Here is a 20563-nt window from a genome sequence, read left to right on the forward strand (position 1 = left end):
GCGTACAGGTCTGGAGGCCTCATTTTAGGAAGGATGTAGATTTACTTGAGCGTGTACAGAGAAGGGCAACAAGATTGGTGAGGGGAATGAAGGGGTCCTCTTACCAAGAGAGGCTTAAGTTCTGCAAATTGCAGTGGCTGGAGACTAGGCACCTGTGCGGTGATCTGATTATTGAGGTATATAAGGCCTTGAATGGGTTGAGCACGCTGAATTCTGATGGGATCCTTCCACTTGTTCAGATTACGAACCTAAGGGGGCATAAATTCAAATTAAGAAAGGACAGATGTATTTGGACTTCAGGAAAGCTTTTGACACTGTTGCGCATGGAAGACTATTGTACAAATTGGAGCAGAATGGTATTAAGGGTAAGTTGCTACAATGGATAAAAGCATGGTTAAGTGCGAGAAGACAAAGGACGGGTGGTTAATTGCTGGAACAAACTTCCATCTGTCGTTGTGGAAGTTGATAGGTTGAATAAATTTAAGGAGGAACTGGACAGGATTTGGAGGGAATGGTGTGGATTTTTTTTTTTTTTTTTTGGCTGAAGCTGCATAATCTCATACACTTGCTTTCTTGTATCACATGCCACTGGCTACTACTACTACTACTACTTCCATCTGTTGCAAAAGTTAGTGGTTTGAATAAATTCAAGAAAGAACTCAACAGATTTGTGTAGTTTTTTTAATTTTTTTTTTTGGCTGATGTTATATGTTTACTTTCTTGCATCACTTGCCACTACTACTACATTCTTTGTCATTTAACAGCCAAAAAAGCTACAAGCTTGCCAAATTAGGTATATTATTTCTAATTTCTTAAGAGAAAGACATGGGAATAACTAATTTTCAGTATTACATAAGAACACTGCAGCCCTCCCTACCACCCCAAATTTTGGGAAAAAGGATTGAAAGTGACTTTGCAAAAAAAGAAAAAAAAAACATTCCAACCGTTTTTATGCTGACTTTGATATCTTTGTTGAGCAGTATGACAAAATCTCTGAAACTTTTACTGTTGTCATTCCTTGGGCCACTATTCTGGACTGAGGTTTCTTTATCTTTCATTGTCTGTACAAATTGTGTAATGAACTACTGCCATTCACTGTAATTTCCAATTATAGCAAACTCTAAATTTTATGGACTAATGGGGAAGGGGTGTGTCCATTATTACCTGTTATTGTTTTTCTTTTTTCTATGACCAAGTGTACCCCAAATAATTGAGCAACTTAAACATACAGGTATATGTGTGTTTATTGGAAACACTGAAATAAGTTAATAAAAACTTGACTTTGGTTGATAACTCTAGACCAGGCCTTCTTAAACTATGGGTCGCGTAGCAAAATTCTGGGGTCGCGAGAGATTTTAATGTCAAATATTTAAATACACGATTTTATAACATCTAGATGTGTATTTGTGCAGAGTCACACTCACACACCTGCACACAAACAAAGGGAGGAATGCGCGCGCACACGTGCAGCGAGACTATGATTCAATAACACTGACTGTAATGTGAACTAGTGTAGTATTGACGCTCTTCTAGTGTAGTCAATTGTCAGTGTTCCGCCGTAACGAGATTTTAGTTTTTTTTATTTTTCGGTAATTAATAAATCAATTATTATATGCAATATGTTATTTTTATATATTTATTGTATTTTAGGATCAAAATAATTTTTGGCCATGGATAAATGGCTAAACTTAAATAAGAATAGCAATGATGCAGATAATAATGCTACAAACTCTTCTCAGGCAGGACAAAATATTGAAAAACAGGCATCTTATGTGCGAAAAAGAAAATATGATGAGTCTTTTCTTCAATTTGGCTTTACATTTCAAAATTGTAAGGGTAATGAACAACCTTTGTTTGATCTGCAATGAATTATTGGCTCCGGAGAGTATGAAACCATCAAAATTAAAAAGACATCTTGAATCAAAGCATGTTTCGTATGTCAATAAACCAAAAGAATATTTTGAAAGACTGTATAAATCTTTAAATAAAGAAAAAAAATCCTTTAAAAAATTTATAACCATTAGTGAAAAATGTTTACTAGCGTCATATGAAGTTTCATACTGTATTGCTAAAAATAAAAAGCCGTTCACCATTGGAGAAGATCTTGTATTACCTGCTGCTATTAAAATGGTAGAAATACTACATGGAAGTAAATATGGCGATGATATTCGAAAAATTCCTTTGTCGAACGACACTGTCTCGAATAGAATTTCTGATATTAACAAGGACCAATTAGTGCAACTTATTACAAGAATTAAAGAAAGCCCAAAATTTTCAATTCAGTTGGACGAAACAACTGATATTACTAAATTGGCTCAGTTGTTAGTATATGTCAGGTACGTTTATAAAGAAAGCGTGGAGGAAGAATTGTTATTTTGTCGTCCTATGGAAGACCATACTACAGGGAAAGACATATTGTAAAGTTGACGAATTTTTAAAAACTGAAGGTTTAGAATGGAAAAATTGCTGTGGAATATGCACAGATGGTGCAAGAGCGATGACCGGCAAAAATTTTAGTTTTAAATCATTTTTTCAAGCTGCTCATTATGATCATATAACTTTTACTCACTGCCTTATTCACCGAGAGGCCCTTGCAGCAAAAAAATTAGCACCAGAATTGAACGATGTGCTTCAGGATGCTGTTAAGATTATAAATTTTATTAAGAGCCATGCCCTTAACAGCCGCTTATTTTCAAATCTCTGTAAGGATACGGATTCCAACTACACAACTTTATTATTACATGCAGAAGTAAGATGGTTGTCAAGAGGTCAAAGTTTAAGAAGATTATTGCTATTAAAGGACGAGATCGAAATATTTTTAACCGAACGAAAATGTGAACTTGCTGCTTTTTTTCAAAATGACTTATGGCTATCCAAGCTGTGTTATTTGTCAGATATTTTTGCGAAATTAAACGATCTCAACTTGTCTCTCCAAGGAAAAAATTGCGATATATTTACTTCGAATGATAAAATTGAAAGTTTTATCAAAAAGATCAACATTTGGAAAAGTAGGGTAGAAAAAAATTCGTTCGAAATGTTTTCCAGTGTCGACAATTTTATAATCGAGAAAATTCATTGTAAAACTTTTATTGCAAAAATTATTGTAGATCACTTAAAGGCGCTAGAAACACAGTTCCGTACATATTTTATATTAAATATTGATTTCCAAAAAATAGTTTGGATTCAAAAGCCGTTTTGGATTGGCTTAAGTGAGATTGATCACCTGCCACTTAAAGCTCAAGAGGAATTTGCTGAGCTTTCGAGTGACTCAAACTTAAAACTACAATTTCAAAAAAAGTCCTTGACTGAATTCTGGATCGGAACTAGAACTGAATTTCCCACAATCGCTGATATGGCGTTAAATGTACTTCTGCCATTCAACACCACATATTTATGTGAAGTTACTTTCTCAGCTTTAACACATATTAAATCCCAGTATCGTTCAGCGCTAAAAAATGTTGAAGAGGTCTTACGTCCAGCAGTGTCAAACATTCCACCAAGATTTAATTTGTTATGCAATAAAAAACAGGCACATCCATCTCATTAAATTTTTTACTTTAATTTTAATTTAATACTTACCACTCAACGACTGCGTTCGAATATATTCGAGCGAACTAAAACGGTCAGAATCCCCTTTTATTTATGTTATTGCAAAAAATGCAATTTTGATGAAAAATAGGGCATATAATTTTTGTAACTATAATAAATACAATTTTTTGTGCAATTTTTAATTTTAGATTTTTGTATGTTTCAAAATGAATTCTAAAACTATATATTTTCATATGTATATGTATATTGTTACCTAATAAATAAATCATCAAAAAATATTAATTTATCTTTCTTTTATATTTATATGGGGTCGCCAAGAAACTCGCAATCATAAATGGGGTCGTGAATGAAAAAAGTTTAAGAAGCCCTGCTCTAGACAGTACATAATTGTAGAAGGTAATTTACCATGACTGTATAGTGGTGCCTGGAAGAACTTTATTCAGACTCCTTAAAACTGAATCTGACACAGCTTCTTTTCATGTCATACTCTCAATGACAACAGAAACAGACACACTAGTTTAACATGCTTTTCACTAATTTTATTAGGGGCCATGATGGTACACCGTAAGGGAAGTTATAATTATAAAAAAAAAAAAAAAAACAGGACACAGATTACCACTTAATGATATGATAGCAATCATATTTATAAATGGGCTGAGATGCTTATTGCAGACTACTGTGACTTGTGAGTTCATTCCCAGTTTTCCCATTTCTCATAATCATATTCAAACTACTCTGGTGCCAGTTATTTTTTTTTGTCTGTAAAATCAAGGGTTTACTTTATTTTTTTATTTTAATTAGCTTTCATTAATTAGTAATACCATAAATCACTGGTTGTCACCTCCGTCAAAACTACTTTTGAGTGAGGTGTTTCTGGATTGAAGGATGTAATCTTGCTATAGTAAATGATATATTTAATTAGTCACGAGCAGCAATGCATCTCCTTTCTAATACTTCAATTATTTGCATATTTTTCACCTTAGTGCTGGTGTTGGAAGGACTGGTGTATTTATCACTCTTAGCATAGTCTTGGAAAGGATGCAATATGAAGGAGTAGTAGATTTATTCCAGACAGTCAGAACACTGCGCACACAACGGCCTGGAATGGTACAGGCAGAGGTAAGTGGTGACAGTCATTTAATCATAAAAGAGAAATTACATTCTTTACCATTTTTATTATTTCCGTTTGGTCTCAGGTATCCAAAATTTTGGGCACCTGAGCAAAATTTTTAGTAGTATTGCCTTTTTTAAGATGGGCCTCACTCCATCTTAAAAAATCCTTTTTTAATATTGTCACAGGTGAACTGTAAGAGAGAGAAGGGCCTCATACATGTTATAGCTTAAGGCCACAACAAGTTTAAATCCGGCCCTGGGATTGCTGTGTGTGTTTCGTATGGGTCTAAAGATAATATCCATACTGAATGTTCTGCACAGTCTTTACAGTGTCCAAACTGTAGAGGTAATCAATCGGCTTATTCCAAAGACTGTGAAACATGGAAAAGAGAAAAAATGATTCAGAAGTACAAAACTGAGCATAAAGTTACCTATCTTGAAGCAAAGAAACAAATATCACCAATTACGGTAACATGCTCATATGCAGCAACTGTCCAACAGCATAAACAGATAACTGCTGTTACCACCACCACTACTACTGCGGTTCAAACTAATGTTACGGTTCCTCCCAATATCTCTATAGCTGATTCAGCTGGCTCAATCTTAGCTTCATCAGTAAAGTCATTCTCAACGCCAATTTCAAATCAAGCCATTAATACACCAGTTATAATTCTGGCAAATGTGTCTTCCACGTCGCAGCTAACCACAAATCTTAAAGACATGGATACAGAAACAAACCCTCTGTCCATGATCATATGGATACATATGAAATAGAAGTTTCAGAGGAACCAATCTTAGAGATACATGCCGAGGAAGAGATGGACATTCGTCCATTTTTCCCCAGAAAAGAGAAAAAGCCTGAACAATCTAAGCAGACCACCATTCCCAAAAAGACAAACAAATACAAAGCCAATATAATGCATATAATAATAATATAATAATGTGGAATTGTCAAGCAGTAACATCAATGACATTCGTGACTTAATTGATAAATGTCATCTGGTAGGTGTCTGCCTTAGAGAAACTAACCTAACTCCACAGGTAAACATACAGTGAACCGTCACAGTACCTATAGACAAGACCAATTTCCTTCCAGTGGAGCTCATGGTGGAGTGGCTATTTTAATTGCCTCCAGAATTCTGTGTAAATGCCTCCAACTACAAACATCTTTGGAAACATTTGCAGTACAAGTCTCAATCCACTTTACATTCTCCTTCCCTCAAATCAAGAGTATGCATATGCAGATCTTGAAGCATTAGTAACCCAGCTACCACTCCTGGTCGTTATCATGGGTGATATTAATGGATATCATCCCCTGTGGGAATCTCACCACCAAGACAAACAGGGAAAATTGATTGAAAAATTATTGGAAGAGCAAAATCTCTCGCTCCTGAATACTGGAGTCGAGACATACATCCATTTTCCCACCGGAACAACCTCTGCAATTGACATTTCCATATGTTCACCAGCCTTATACCCACTTATTGAGTGGACGAACTTGAATAATCCCCTGAATAGCAACCATTTTCCTGTGGTCTGCAAAATATTAATGAATGATGTTTCACATCACAATGGTCAAAAAAGATGGAGATTCCATAAAGCTGACTGGACAAAATATGGAACACTCGCGACAATAGATGAACAAACACCACTCAGCCTATAGACAATGCTGTAACTCATGTCACAAATCAAATTTAATTACAGCTGAAGCTACAGTACCTCGGTCTTCTGGAAAATTATCATAAATATGCCACAATGGCATTATGAATGCAGTAGAGCAAAAAGAGAGAAGAATAAGGCTTGTAATCTCTTCCGAAAGTATCCCGCCTCCATCAATCTCATAAATTTTAAAAAAGCTAGAGCCAGATATATCCAGCATAGGAGTAGGAAGGAATCATGGATGTTTCACCTCCACAATTTTAACAAAAATACAGATACCCATTACATGGAACAAAATCAAAAAACTTAATGGGAAATTTATTCCACTAATAAGCTGGAATGAACAGGATATCACTAACTCTAATTGCAAACATTCTTGTAACTACTTTTGCAAATGTGTGCCAGCCTTATCAGCATACATTCCATCCTTTCAGAAAACCAAATCTGTAGCTGAAAAATACAAACTGAACTTTAATACCAGCCTACATCTCCCATATAACCAACCTTTTAACATAGAAGAATTGCAAAATGCTCTGGCTAAGTCGAGAAGAATGCTGCACGACCTGATGGCATTTGTTATCGAATGATAAAACAACTTAGTCAAAAATCTCTAAATACATTACTTATACTATACAATGGAATTTATATAGAAAACTATTATCCAAACTCCTGGCATCACTCTATAGTAATTGCCTTCCCCAAATCTGGCAAAGATCATAAGATTCCCACAAATTATCGACCAATATCTCTAACATGTTGCCTTGGGAAAACCCTGGAGAAAATGGTGAACAACCGACTAACCTGGTTCTTGGAAACATATAAAATACTAAACATAAATCAATACGGCTTTCGTAAAAATAGATCAACACTGGATCTCATGACAAAAGCAGAGGGAAATATTCGCAAAGCTTTTCTAAGGAAGCACATCTAATTATGATTAATCTTCACATAGAAAAATCCTTCGACACTACCTGGAGATACAGCATTCTGAATGACCTCCACAACATTGGTTTGTGGGCCACATTGTTAGTGAGTGGGCCACACACTGACGAAGGGCCAAATAGCCCTGAAACAGTGCTGTCTGGGTGGTGGTACCTATCTGAGAATAAGTAACACTAGTCTTCTCCTTAGGTGAAGCGTTACTTATTCGAAGTAGTGCAATATCATGGCAACTCGTTGTGAAGGTATTCACAATATGAGATATAACCTAAAACGATGCCACCTTAAAAATTTTCTGTTTATTCAGAAATGGCTGTGTATTATGATGCTAAGCACTTTATATACATAGTTTAAACTACTTTGTTAGATGGCTACATTAAAATGATGCTTTTGCACTAACCTATATGTTAGTCATTCTACCTCGTAGCATGATGAGCTGAGAAATGGTAATTGAAGTTTAACACTGACAAATACAGAGTACTACACATGAATAGCACTAATCTCAGAGTAATGTACCAACTGTGGTACTACACCCAGGGTAGTAGAAAATGAAAAAGATGTGGGGATAATTGTGCAGTCAGATATGAAGTTCTCTGAGCAGTGCACACAAGCTGCAGGACAGCTCATGCAGTTTTGTCAGTGATATACAGTAATTTTGATAGCAGGGTTAAGGAGGTGATGATTATCCCTTTGTATAAGGCAATGGTCAGGCCACATCATGAGTGCTGCACACAGTTCTGGAAGCCTCAATTTTGGAAGTATGTAGAGCTGCCATAACAGGTACAGAGAAGGGCAAAGAAATTGGTGAGGGAAACAAAAATGTGTATCAAGAAAGGCTTCAGTTCTGAAACGCAGTATCTGGAGACTAGGCATACCTACAAGGTGATCTGATTGCAGTGTTTAAGACTTAAATGGATTGAGCAAGCTCAGTGCTGATTGGATTCTTCTTTTTGCACACTACACACATGGGGCATAAATTCAAATTGAGGATGTGGTTAGAACAGATGTACAGAAGTTTGCCTTTAGCCAGTGGGTGGTTGACTGCTGGCACAAACTTTTATTGTGGAAGTGGATATCTTGAATAAATTCAAAGAGGTACTAGATAAACTATTGGAGTTAAGAGGATGGATAGGTGAAATGGGAAGTATTTTTTTAGCTGATGATATTTTAGCTTGCTTTCTTGAATTATTTGCCAATACTAATAACAATATGATGTGTGGTCTCCAGGTTCACACATCAAGGCTTGGGCTATGTATGTTGTAGTAACTTATTAAGCTATCACTCAGTTCAATTGCTGCTTTATCAATTAGTATTTTCTTGCATTTAATTTGACATCCTGGCACTGGAATGCTTAGTGTATCCATGATTTTCTGCCATTTTGTATTTTTTTGATAAAATAGAGCATAAATTACATATGTTTATGTATATTTCTTTTCATTTTCTAACTTCCTATTTTTAACATGACATATTTTCCAAACAAAGATTTTTATGTGTACCCATTAGGCTTGACATAGCTGAATAGTCACAAGGAAGAGTGTAGTAGTAAATGCTTTTTTGAGTGGACGATGGTTCAAGCCTGCATAACTGCTTAATATGATTAATAATTAATCATATTAAGCAGTTATGATTAATATTAATAATTGTATTTGTAATTTATTGTAAACTCCTCTGACCTGTTGGTAGTGCCAGAGTATGAACAAGAACGTTTTTTTATTTTTATTTGTTTTTTTTTGTATTTTTTTTTGCTGGCTGCTACTTTTTTTTTTTTTTTTTTTTTTTTTTTTTTTATGTGAACACCCCAAACAAGAGAGGTATCAGAACCTATAGTACTTAGTACCGTGCTTGGGTTGGAGGTTGAGAAGACATTTGTTGATATTAGTCTTGAACTTCTGCAGACTGTAATTTTCAGGAAAGACATATGAAGGAAAGTTGTTCCAGAAAACAGCAGTTGAATGATGAAAAGTTGGTTCTGTGAGTTTAAAGTTGGACAGTAAATGAATTTTGTCTGGTGGCAGCACATGTTCAGAGAGTTTTGAAAAAGAGAGCGGGAATTATAAAGACAATTCAGAAGAACAGTGCCCATGAAAGTATCTGTAGAAAAGGCATGCAGCAGAAACAGTACATTTATGAGACAGCGAGTGGAGAGACTCTCTTAGAGATGAGTCATTAATTAACCTAACTGCCCTCTTTTGAATGGAATCTAGAAGCCTAAGAGAGGTTTTGGGGACACCGCCCCAGATGTGGGAACAATATTCCAGGGTAGGGCGAATTTGCGATTTGTACAGAGTGAACAGCTGTTTGGAAGAAAAGTAACGCCGAGAGCGAACGAGAAAACCAAGTTTTTTTGGATGCAGAGGGAGCAATATTTGTAATGTGCTTGTGCCAAGAGATTAGAAGTAAAGATAATCCCCAAAAGAGCTATATCAACTTGCCTAGAGATCAGAGTGTCACCAAAGATAAGATAGGAGCAGAAGAACCCTTTTTGCAAGATAAGGCAAGACTGAATTTTAGAAGGGTTGAAATCAACTAAGTTGTCTTTGCCCCACTGGAGAATTACCTGAAAATCTGCATTTAAGGAATTGGTAGCGGATATTCAAAAAGTTAAAGCTGATTGAGCAGGGCAAGGTTTCTCAGAATGGAAAGTGGAATGCAATGTGCTATCATCAGCAAAACTATGGATAGGATTTCCAGTCAATGGAAGAAGGTCATTAATATAAAAGAGGAAAAGAGTGGGGGAAAGAACTGAACCTTGGGGGACACCAGCATTAGTGGAGAACTTAGAAGACAGAGAACCATCTACCATCACCCTCAATGAGCGATCAGAGAGAAAACTGGATAACTAATTACAAAAAACAGTTGGCAAACCATAAGATGGAAGCTCGTTTAGAAGACCTTTATGCCAAACACGATCGAAAGCCTTTGAGATGTCTAGAGCAACTGCCTGTGTTTCACTGAACTCTTCCATTGAATTTGTCCATAAATGGGTAACATAAACCAGAATATCACCAGTGGATCGACACTAACGGAATACTACTGATGATCGTTGATCAGATGGAAGGTTTCTAGGTGGTTTAAGAGTTGGCGGTTAATTGATTTCTCCATTACTTCAGAAAGAGTAGAAGTAATTGCAATGGGACAATAATTGGATGTAAGAGATTTGTCACCCTTTTTGGGAACTGGCTGGATATGAGCAAATTTCCAAGCAGAAGGAAAAAGACCGTTGGAATAAGAAAGTGAAAAAAGGCAGCAAAGAACAGGAGTAAGTTCGGAGTAAGTTCAGGAGCACAGGTTTCGAGAACAAGTGGAGAAATTCTATCAGGACCTGGAGCTTTCTTAGCATCAAGATTCATCAAAATCCTTCTGATATTCTTTTGGCGGAAGACCACAAGCGGGATTGAATGAAGCATGTTGGGAATGGTGGGAGGTGTTTTACCAAGATCATTATACATGAGTTGGAAGAAAAATGGGATGCTAGCAGGTCAGCCTTATTTCTTCAAACAGGCCTCAGGGGTTGGGTAAATTCATATTGTGATTTTAAATGTTTCTCACCAATCACGTATTAAAATAAGACACGGAAACTGGAATTTTAAAAAAACTGTGTGTTACTATATATTTACAATTAAAATACCTTTACAACTAAAAAGGATAAAATACATAAAATATATATATACATCGAATAAAATACATTAAAATACCGAGTTAAGAGCGATAAAACCGACCGTAGCTTTCGAAGGCTCTTGCCGCCTTCTTCAGCGGTAGCTTCCTTGCACTGTGGTGCATCTTAAGTACCAGCACGTTCACGGTCTAAATCACGTGTTTCATCGCCACGTGTTCTATTCTCCTGTGTACTGGGACCGGAAGCGGTTCAGGAGCGCGTCATATGAAATCGTTCATCCCTTCTGAGGATCATAGCCTCAAAGAGGGGATGAATTCGCAAACTCTCGAGCCACTTGCGGTCCCAGAACCTATGCGCCCAATCAGTGATGATAGCTTCGTCCGGGGAGATCTGGTGTTGCTTCTCCCAAAAATGCTCGGCCACGGCGGACTTACCATAATCTGCATTCCTTATTGCCTTAGTGTGCTCCCCCAGACGTTCTTTGAGATGGCGCTTTGTTTCCCCTAAATAACATTCCCCACAAGCCGGGCATTTAATACTATAAATGACCCCACTAGCATTCTCTTTTTGAATGGGGTCTTTTACTTGTGACACGATTGTGTGCAGCTTCTGGCCTGGAATCTGCACACAACGCATCTGATAATTTCTTAGTACCCTAGTTATATGCTCAGTTAAGCCTGGATAGTAGGGAATGTATGCAGTGGCTATTGGAGTGAAGGGTTCACCTTTCCTCTGATTTTCTCCAATATACTTTGTATAATCCTCTGGGGGTAGCCACACTTCGTAAGATCCGCCGTGACACGTTCATATTCTTCCTTCCTATCCGCGGAGGTACTACAGTGAGATTTTGCCCTGTCTATTAACGCTCTGACCACACTGTTCTTATGATGATTGGGCAGAATTATAGTGTGAGTACTGGCCTTTACACATCGGTTTCCTATAGATTTAGTTTTTAGTTGCTGGCCTTCTCTACAGACCAATACATCTAGGAATGGCAAAATTCCTTCTTCCTCTACCTCCAAGGTAAATTGTATGAATGGGGAGAAGCCATTTAAAAAATTCAACACTTCATTTTCACTCCCCTTTTGAATAATTGAGAATGTATCATCCATAAATTTTTTAAATGGCTTCTCCCCATTCATACAATTTACCTTGGAGGTAGAGGAAGAAGGAATTTTGGAGTTCCTAGATGTATTGGTATGTAGAGAAGGCCAACAACTAAAAACTAAAGTCTGTAGGAAACCGATGTGTAAACGCCAGTACTCACACTATAATTCTGCCCAGACCAATCATCATAGGAACAGTGTGGTCAGAGCGTTAATAGACAGGGCAAAATCTCACTGTAGTACCTCCGAGGATAGGAAGGAAGAATATGAATGTGTCACGGCGGATCTTACAAAGTGTGGCTACCCCCAGAGGATTATACAAAAGTATATTGGAGAAAATCAGAGGAAAGGCGAACCCTTCACTCCAATAGCCACTGCATACATTCCCTACTAACCGGGCTTAACTGAGCATATAACTAGGGTACTAAGAAATTATCAGACGCATTGTGTGCAGATTCCAGGCCAGAAGCTGCACACAATCGTGTCACAAGTAAAAGACCCCATTCAAAAAGAGAATGCTAGTGTGGTCGTTTATAGTATTAAATGCCCGGCTTGTGGGGAATGTTATGTAGGGGAAACAAAGTGCCATCTCAAAGAACGTCTGGGGGAGCACACTAAGGCAATAAGGAATGCAGATTATGGTAAGTCCGCCGTGGCCGAGCATTTTTGGGAGAAGCAACACCAGATCTTCCCGGACAAAGCTATCATCACTGATCGGGCGCATAGGTTCTGGGACCGCAAGTGGCTCAAAAGTTTGCAGATTAATTCAACAGAGAACACCAATAGAGACAAAGGTTTGTGGATTCATCCCCTCTTTGAGGCTACGATCCTCAGAAGGGATGAACGATTTCATATGACGCGCTCCCGAGCCGCTTCCGGTCCCAGTATACAGGAGAATAGAACACGTGGCGATGAAACACATGATTTAGACTGTGAACCTGCTGGTACTTAAGATGTACCGCAGTGCAGCGAAGCTACCGCTGAAGAAGGTAGGGCCTTCGAAAGCTACGGTCGGTTTTATCGCTCTTAACCTGGTATTTTAATGTATTTTATTCGATGTATATATATATTTTATGTATTTTATCCTTTTTAGTTGTAAAGTTATTTTTAATTGTAAATATATAGTAATACATAGTTTTTTACAATTCCAGTTTCCGTGTCTTATTTTAATACGTGGTTGGTGAGAAACATTTAAAATCACAATAGGTCAGCTTTATCCTTGGCCGAGGTGACAACAGAACTATCTGGTTTTGACAGAGGTGGGAGCAGAGATGGGCAAAAGTTGCGGCCAATAGCTTTGGCACGAAACCAGAATGCTCGGCTACCATTAGGGCAAGAAGCAAGTTTTCTACTCTTAGCCTGTTCAAAATCTAGTTTGGACTGATTAATAACTGCTTTACAATTGTTCCGAGCTTTGGTGTAGGTGGAAAATGAAACTGAAGAATTGGAAACAAGCCAATTACGATATTCAACATTCTTCTCCTGAATGACCTTAGCACATTTTTTGGAATACCAAGGTTTAGATAAAGGACGAGATTTTAAAGTGGAGTGTGGAATAAAGGATTCCATTCCTATAAGAATAATTTCACTGACACAATCTGAGCAAATGTTGACAGAAGTTTTGAAACAGTAATCTGACCAAGGAAAAGAAGAAAAGAAATCTCGCAGGTCATCCCATTTTGCATTCTTGTAATGCCAAACAACACGAGGTTGGGAATAGCCATGAGATAAAGGCTCCATTGGTGAAGAGACAATTACCAAGTTGTGATCTGAGGTGCCTAAAGGACCACTCACTTTGACCGTGTACTTAGAAGGATTGTTTTTGAGAAAGAGATCAAGCGTTAGGATTGTCCAGTATTCTGGTAGATAAATGAACAGTCTGTGTGAGGTCATTAGTAATTGCAAAAGCCTCAGCATCGCAACCAGCTGGGTCGGTGTGACTAGAAAACAAAGCCAGCTGGAGTTGTGAACATTAAAGTCACCAAGGAAAATTACCTCACTGTTAGGAAAGTTGGACTGGAGGAAGTCAAAGAGCTGCACGTGATTAGTGGAGTTGGGAGAACAGTAGAGACAACAGATAAATTTGACAGAATGAGGTAGAGAGTATTTAAGCCAGAGAAGATCGAAAAGTGGAGATTCCAAATTACCAAGCCTCTGACAGGGAATATCAGAACGGACATATGCACAAGTACATCCTTTGAAGTGAAAGGAATCGTGCAGCGAATAATTTGGGCAACTGAGATGAACATTAGTTGAATCAACTGAGATTCTGTCAGAAAAAGTACATGGAGTTTGGCAGACTGCAAGTGGAAATGGACATCGTTGAGATTAGAATTGAGACCACGTATATTTGTGAAATGAACTAGGAAGTGTTTGGGAGCTTTAGATCTTTTTGCAGATAAGCTTACTCTATTAGTAGTCCTAAGTATACTTAGTTTGTTTTGCTTATATTCCATTACATTTTCTCACATACACCTATAGTTAATACTCCTCTGATTGAAAATTGTCACTACAAAATATGCAAATATTTTGACCAGTAGTGGCATAGCTAGAATTTTTGGCCCCAATGTGTAGGACTCCATCTATTTTTATTAGCATGAAATGCTAATGCCTTACTTGTAAAAATATTATTTATAATGTATAGTTTAATTAATATTGAAACAATATGAACTTTTGAAAAGTTGGTGCATAAAAATGGTAAATTTAATAATATATAACATTTTAATTAGATTTATTTAAAAATTCATCTTCCTTACCTTCCTGCTTGCAAAATTACAATTAGTTCTTTAAAGTTCATTTTGCTGCTGCTTTTGCATTCAACAGATTATTATTATCCATGTGATGCAAGGAAGCCTGAGGCTTATGCTGCACCAGGAAAAAAAAAAAAAAGTTCCCAAGTAACCCTGAGAGAGAGAGAGAGAGAGAGAGAGAGAGAGAGAGAGAGAGAGAGAGAGAGAGAGAGAGAGAGAGAGAGAGTGTCAAAAGTAGAAGGGAATCACCAAGAAAGAGAAGAATGATGATATCCAGCTCAGGACCCTGGGTGTGCCAAGCCCATAACTCACCAGATGTGAGCCCCCGGGGTTTGTATAGTGTTGTCTTCGTTATTTTTAATATACTAAATGACCTTTCGACACTAACCATTCTTACTAGACACATAAGAAAAAACATAATTCTGTATATTATATAATAATAATATACAGTGCAACCTCAATATAACATTCCTCTATTATATGTGGGTATGATCATGTCTGCCAAAATGAATTATGAACAAAACTGGAAACTGGAAAAGTGAATATTATATATTTGTATCTACTGTACATCCTACTGCCATATTTCCAAGATGGAAAATTAATTAAATATATATATTTCACTTTGATATATTCAGCTGCAGAGTATTTTTGTAAACAACAGGAATCATCAGAGACTAATTACTTTAGACACCCAGTTTCTCCCCTCAGCTAGAGATGAAATAAAAGTGTATATCAGTGGAAAGCTAATTGCAAACAGCTACCTCTGAAGGGAAATACAGCTATAATTTGTCGAATGCATTACATTAATTACAAAGTAAATTTTTGTAAGCAACAGCACATGACATCCATTCTTTGACTAGAAGTTACACTCAGAATAGCAAAAATTGTCAAGGGCTAAACTAAACAAAAATATACATGAAATGGCAAATGATTTATGGATAAATCATGTAACTTCACTTCAGCATTATGATAGGCCAGACAGCTTGGTTTTGATTTAGTTTTCACAAAACACTGTAAATTCTAGGGTATCAGAAATAAATACACAGCAAAATTAGTAAATCAGTAGGACTGAAGTAATGGCTACCAAAGGAAAAATTATGCCGTTAAAGAAGAAAAGTTAAAGATTATCGAAAGAGTTGAACGCCAAAACAAAATGTAGTACTCCATAGAAAATGAAATAGATCTGCAAAGAAAGAAAACTAGACTTTGTGAAAACAGTGACGTGGACCAATGCCTATTAAAATGGTTTCTACAGAAGCATAGTGAAGGATTACTGATAAATGGGATAATTTTGAAAGCACAGGCTACTTCGTCAAGACAACACATTTAAAGCTTCTGAAGGATTTGGAGATGGAAGGCTCGTAATGGGATATCCCAAGTTAGTCTTGTATATGAATCTGCATTTGGTGACATTACAGCATCAGAAGCATTTCCTGAATTTCTATGTAATGTGATTCAGGATGAATTCACAAATGAACAGTCATATAACTGCAACAAAACAGCACAGCTCTGTACTATAAACTTCTCGCCGACAAGTCACTGGATATTAAAAAGGCACCCAACAAAGAGAGAATTATTGTGTTACCATGTGCAAACAAGACAGGAAATCGAAAGCTAAAGCACTGTGCATTGGTAAAAGTTGAATCCCAGATGTTTTAAGCATATCATCATGAAATCTCTACCTGTGATTTATAAAAATAGCTCCAACGGTTGGATGACGAGCGATATTTTTGCATCATGGTTTAAAAGTGAGTTTGTACCATTGGTAAGAGAGCACTTGCTTTCCAAAAAATATGAAGAAAAGGCTCTGTTACTGTTGGATCACTGCCCAGCACATCCTTCAAAAGATGGCAAGATTGGAGTCACGTTTCTGCCAAGGAATACAACTGCACTGATTCAGCCCATGGATCAGGTCATTATTCAAGCCTTTGCAGCTTACTATTGTGGTGTGAACTACTTGCTTGTATTGTGAACTCAGAAATTTAATTCTAGAATTTCTGAAAATTAACACTGAAAGATGTTGCATACAATATTGAATTAGCATGGAAGAAAGGAAGGTCAACAGCAATTGAAAACTCCTGGAAAAAATGTTATTGGAAAAGATGAGATCACTAATCACAACCTTGAATTAGCAGCGTTTTCAGAACAAGAAGCAAAGGCTGCTGTAATGTACTTGGTGGCAGTCTTAGAACAAATGACCTGGCTGCTTGGATTGAGATGGATTCGGAAGCTCCAGTTATGCATTACCTGAGTGAGGAAGAAATTGCAGTATCTGTGAACAGTAGGAAGCCAGTCAAAACAGAAGGCCAGTGGCATAGGGAGTGACTCAGAAGATAATGTGAATGACTCGTGTAAGGCAAAAGCACTAGAAATTGAAGTGCTTGAAAGCATTAATGAGATGGTGTGGTTACATCAGTGATAGTGAATATCTTCTTTTATTGCATCTGACCACTATTAAGAATTATGTACTGAAAAAATTGCTGTCATCAGTTCCAGCAAACTAAATGACATGACAATTTCAGAATGGATGCATGCAAAGGGAATGATATAATCTTTAATACTTTGTGTTTTAACACAGGTATTAAAATTGGCCAGATACTTGTGTTATATCAAGATTGCACTGTATTATCTGATATAGGGTTCTTTCTATATTTATGAAAACTATTTTATCAGTTAGGTAAGGGCCCAGGAGACCTGTTGGTTCTCTCAGCACTTATGCTTTGTTAATTCTTAGACCGTGGTTAGGTTAGCTTAGATTTCATTTCAAATGTCTGTGCATGCTACTACTCAACAATTAAACATTGTCATGTGTGCTGTTGGCAGTGTGTCAAAGTCCACAGGTGACAGGAGCTAGCACATCTTTAGATAGCATTAGGCACACTGGACATACGTATATATATATCATGTAGTAGAAAATCTGAGTTTGAGCTGTGAACTGCCACAACATACAGAGTTGCATGTCATTATTTTTGTGGAAGTGCTCCAGCCCAAAAAGTCTTTGACAGATGCCCATCATTGATTGGTTTGATACAAGGCACACTTACTCATGATGATGAGATTTAGGTGAATCTCAAAACATAGCTGAAGATTATGTATTGATGTAGAATTACAAATACTGTAATCCTTATTAATGTTAAGATGAAAGGGAGAAAATATGTGGCAATTAAAATTATAAAAATATAGAGGCAATCAAAGCACAATCCAAATAACTCTTTATGCTAAAACAGTTAGAATTATAAAAGGGGTGAGTTCCTGCCAGCATCTTTTGCTAGGCCAAAATACAACTGTAAACTGTTTTTAACAAACAAACAAAAAAAAAAAAAAAAAAAGACAAATACAATGTATACATATATAAGCAGTTGCCACTTGATCATTTAATTATGAAAAGGATGCTTGTCTAAACCCCAAGGGCTCACATCTGGTGAGTATGGGCTTGGCACACCCAGGGTCCTAAGCTGAATATCATCATTCTTCTCTTTATTGGTGATTCCCTTCTACTTCTCTCTCTCTCTGGTTAAATTGGGAATATTTTTTTTTTTGCTGGTGCAGCAAAAGCCTCAGGCTTCCTTGCACCATATAGCTAATAATAATAATAAACATTACAACAGGCAAAATAAACATTACTTATGTGTTACCAATTTTTAATCAACCTTTGAAAAGAAAACTGGATGTAGACTTTCAGTTTGTGACTCTCAGAGCTAGCATATGAAATGTAAGTGCAGTAGAGCCTCCATTTCAGTTAATCATTTTACATTCTTGTTTTTATCTAAGCTTAGGTTATAGATTTTAATTTCTTCTTCATTTTGAATTCAATTAATTTATTATTCTATTATTTATTTTATTTGTTTTATTTTTTTCAGGATCAGTACCAGTTCTGTTACAGAGCAGCTCTGGAATATCTGGGATCCTTTGACCACTATGCAAATTGACCCCTTCCACACATGGTGCTTCAAGGACTGTGTCCAGTGCTGTTCGTTCTCATCCTTGGATGGGATTAAAACCAGGGTATAGTCATTCAAACGATAGCATCAAGTTAGGGCTTAATGTCCTTCTGCCTTGTAGAGACTACGTGATGAAGCATAATTATACAGACTGCAGAAGCCCCAAGACTTGCCCTGTGCCATATGTGAGGAGGCTGGAGCCTGTTGAATTGGGTATATGGTGCTGTCCGGCCTCCTCCTTTCCCTGGTCCTGAGGGGGATGGCTATTCCTGTTCCCTCCAAGTGGCAGGAAGCCACATTCTTTTAGGCCTTGTCAAGTTCCTTCAGATATTACTAATACAAGCACAATTACACTGATTCTGAGGGTTGGAGAAAGAAAGGAAGAAAATAAAACCAACAATGCTGCAAGGGATATAACGTAGCAAGAGGAGATGTAAAAAGTTAGTAGAGTGATTCTGACCCAGAACTGCTATTCACAAAACCATTAAAAACCAGCCAAATGTGAAATCCTGTTGCAGTTGATACTACATGAAATCATTATCCTCACCTTGCTGTGAAGCTCAAAAGCTCTTGATTATTCAAGGAGCGCAATAACAGTCTACAGCTGTCTTGAGAACAATCATAAAATAGCTATATGGACTTGATAAAAGACTAATTTATGCCTATCTGGCCTTGTGGCATACCATAATGGTCCTACTTGAAATTGTAAGCAGGCCATCTTATCATCAGGCTTACAGATAAAGCCTATAAAGGGTAAATCAGGTTTTCTATATTGTTATTAACCATCTTTTCTACATCCTCTACACCGAGGACATTAGAGAGATATAAACCTTTTTACCTCTTACATTTGCAAGCAATGTTATTGTGAATTTGTGTACAGATCCATTTTGTTAAGCATAAGTCTGTGACTGTAGTTCGAGGCACCTAACACTGCCAGGTAGACATATTCCTAAACTTTGATCAGGTCACATGTTTCATCTGTCATGTTTGTTTACTCTCTATACTGTTCTCCACCTCCCTTCTATTTGTTGCATGTTAAAGCTTTTTAAAAACAAGAAAATAGGGTTTCTGCGCAAACCCTTGATAAAAAAAAAAAAAAAAAAACTTTAAAGAAATAAATCTATCTAGTTTTAAACAAACTGTATTTTCTTCTAATAAGAAAGTGAATGTGTTTCTTCCTTTTACTTGTTTTAATTTTATTAAAGGATCTCAAGGAATAATGGTAAAAACCTATTTCCTTTTACAGTACTCACTTTCTGAAATGAAACAGGTTTCTACCATCTTGTTCTTACCTTAAAGTTTTTCATAATAATTGAAGTTCTTGATCATCATTTTCAGTTGACAATGAATCCTTATTGCACCAGATGTAGTATTTTCTCATACTGCTTTCATTAGTAATCAAATCCATATAAATGAAATTAGTTAAATTTTAAAAATTTAAGAATTTAAATCAGCTATTTTCTATGAGAATTTGAAAATAAGTTCCAATATAGAATGTGCGGAAAAATCTTACACCCATAAAAGAGGGGAAAAAAATTAATGTTGGGCCTCAGCATTTGAAAGCCCACAGAAACTGTTGTTACACATACAAGTTGGTACCTTACATGAAATCTATAAATAGTAAGTCAACCAATGTTAATTACATGGTATCATTTTATTTACATCTCATTGTGAATGCCTATACATCATACTTCAAATAAGTAATGCTTCTCCGATAGAGAAGGCTATTGTTACTATCAGTGGATACTACCACCCAGACTGCCTTAATGAAGCATGATTATACATATTCTCATATTGTGAATGCCTTTGCGGTGAGAACTGTGCACCATTTTGCATCTTTCGTGTTGTGGAGTTAATTTTACAACTGGGTTGTCAGTCATTATACAAGCA

At 36.7% G+C, this 20563-nt stretch overlaps 1 protein-coding gene across 11 annotated transcripts in view; it reads left to right on the forward strand.

The window, feature by feature from the left end:
• The window catches only part of LOC150091249 (tyrosine-protein phosphatase Lar-like), a 1641114-nt gene extending 1621405 nt beyond the window's left edge, over positions 1 to 19709 (forward strand). For all 11 annotated transcript variants that reach the window (XM_090374921.1, XM_090374965.1, XM_090374991.1 and 8 more), the window contains 2 exons: positions 4533 to 4668; positions 18593 to 19709. In XM_090374921.1, coding sequence (XP_090231047.1) covers positions 4533 to 4668; positions 18593 to 18661 — 205 coding nt within the window. In that variant the 3' untranslated portion in view covers positions 18662 to 19709. The remainder of the gene's footprint in view (positions 1 to 4532; positions 4669 to 18592) is intronic.
• The last annotated feature ends 854 nt before the right edge of the window (positions 19710 to 20563 follow it).

Source organism: Mastigoproctus giganteus, chromosome 1 (genome assembly GCF_048544385.1).
Source record: "Mastigoproctus giganteus isolate SK-2022 chromosome 1, ASM4854438v1, whole genome shotgun sequence".
Taxonomy (NCBI): domain Eukaryota; kingdom Metazoa; phylum Arthropoda; class Arachnida; order Uropygi; family Thelyphonidae; genus Mastigoproctus; species Mastigoproctus giganteus.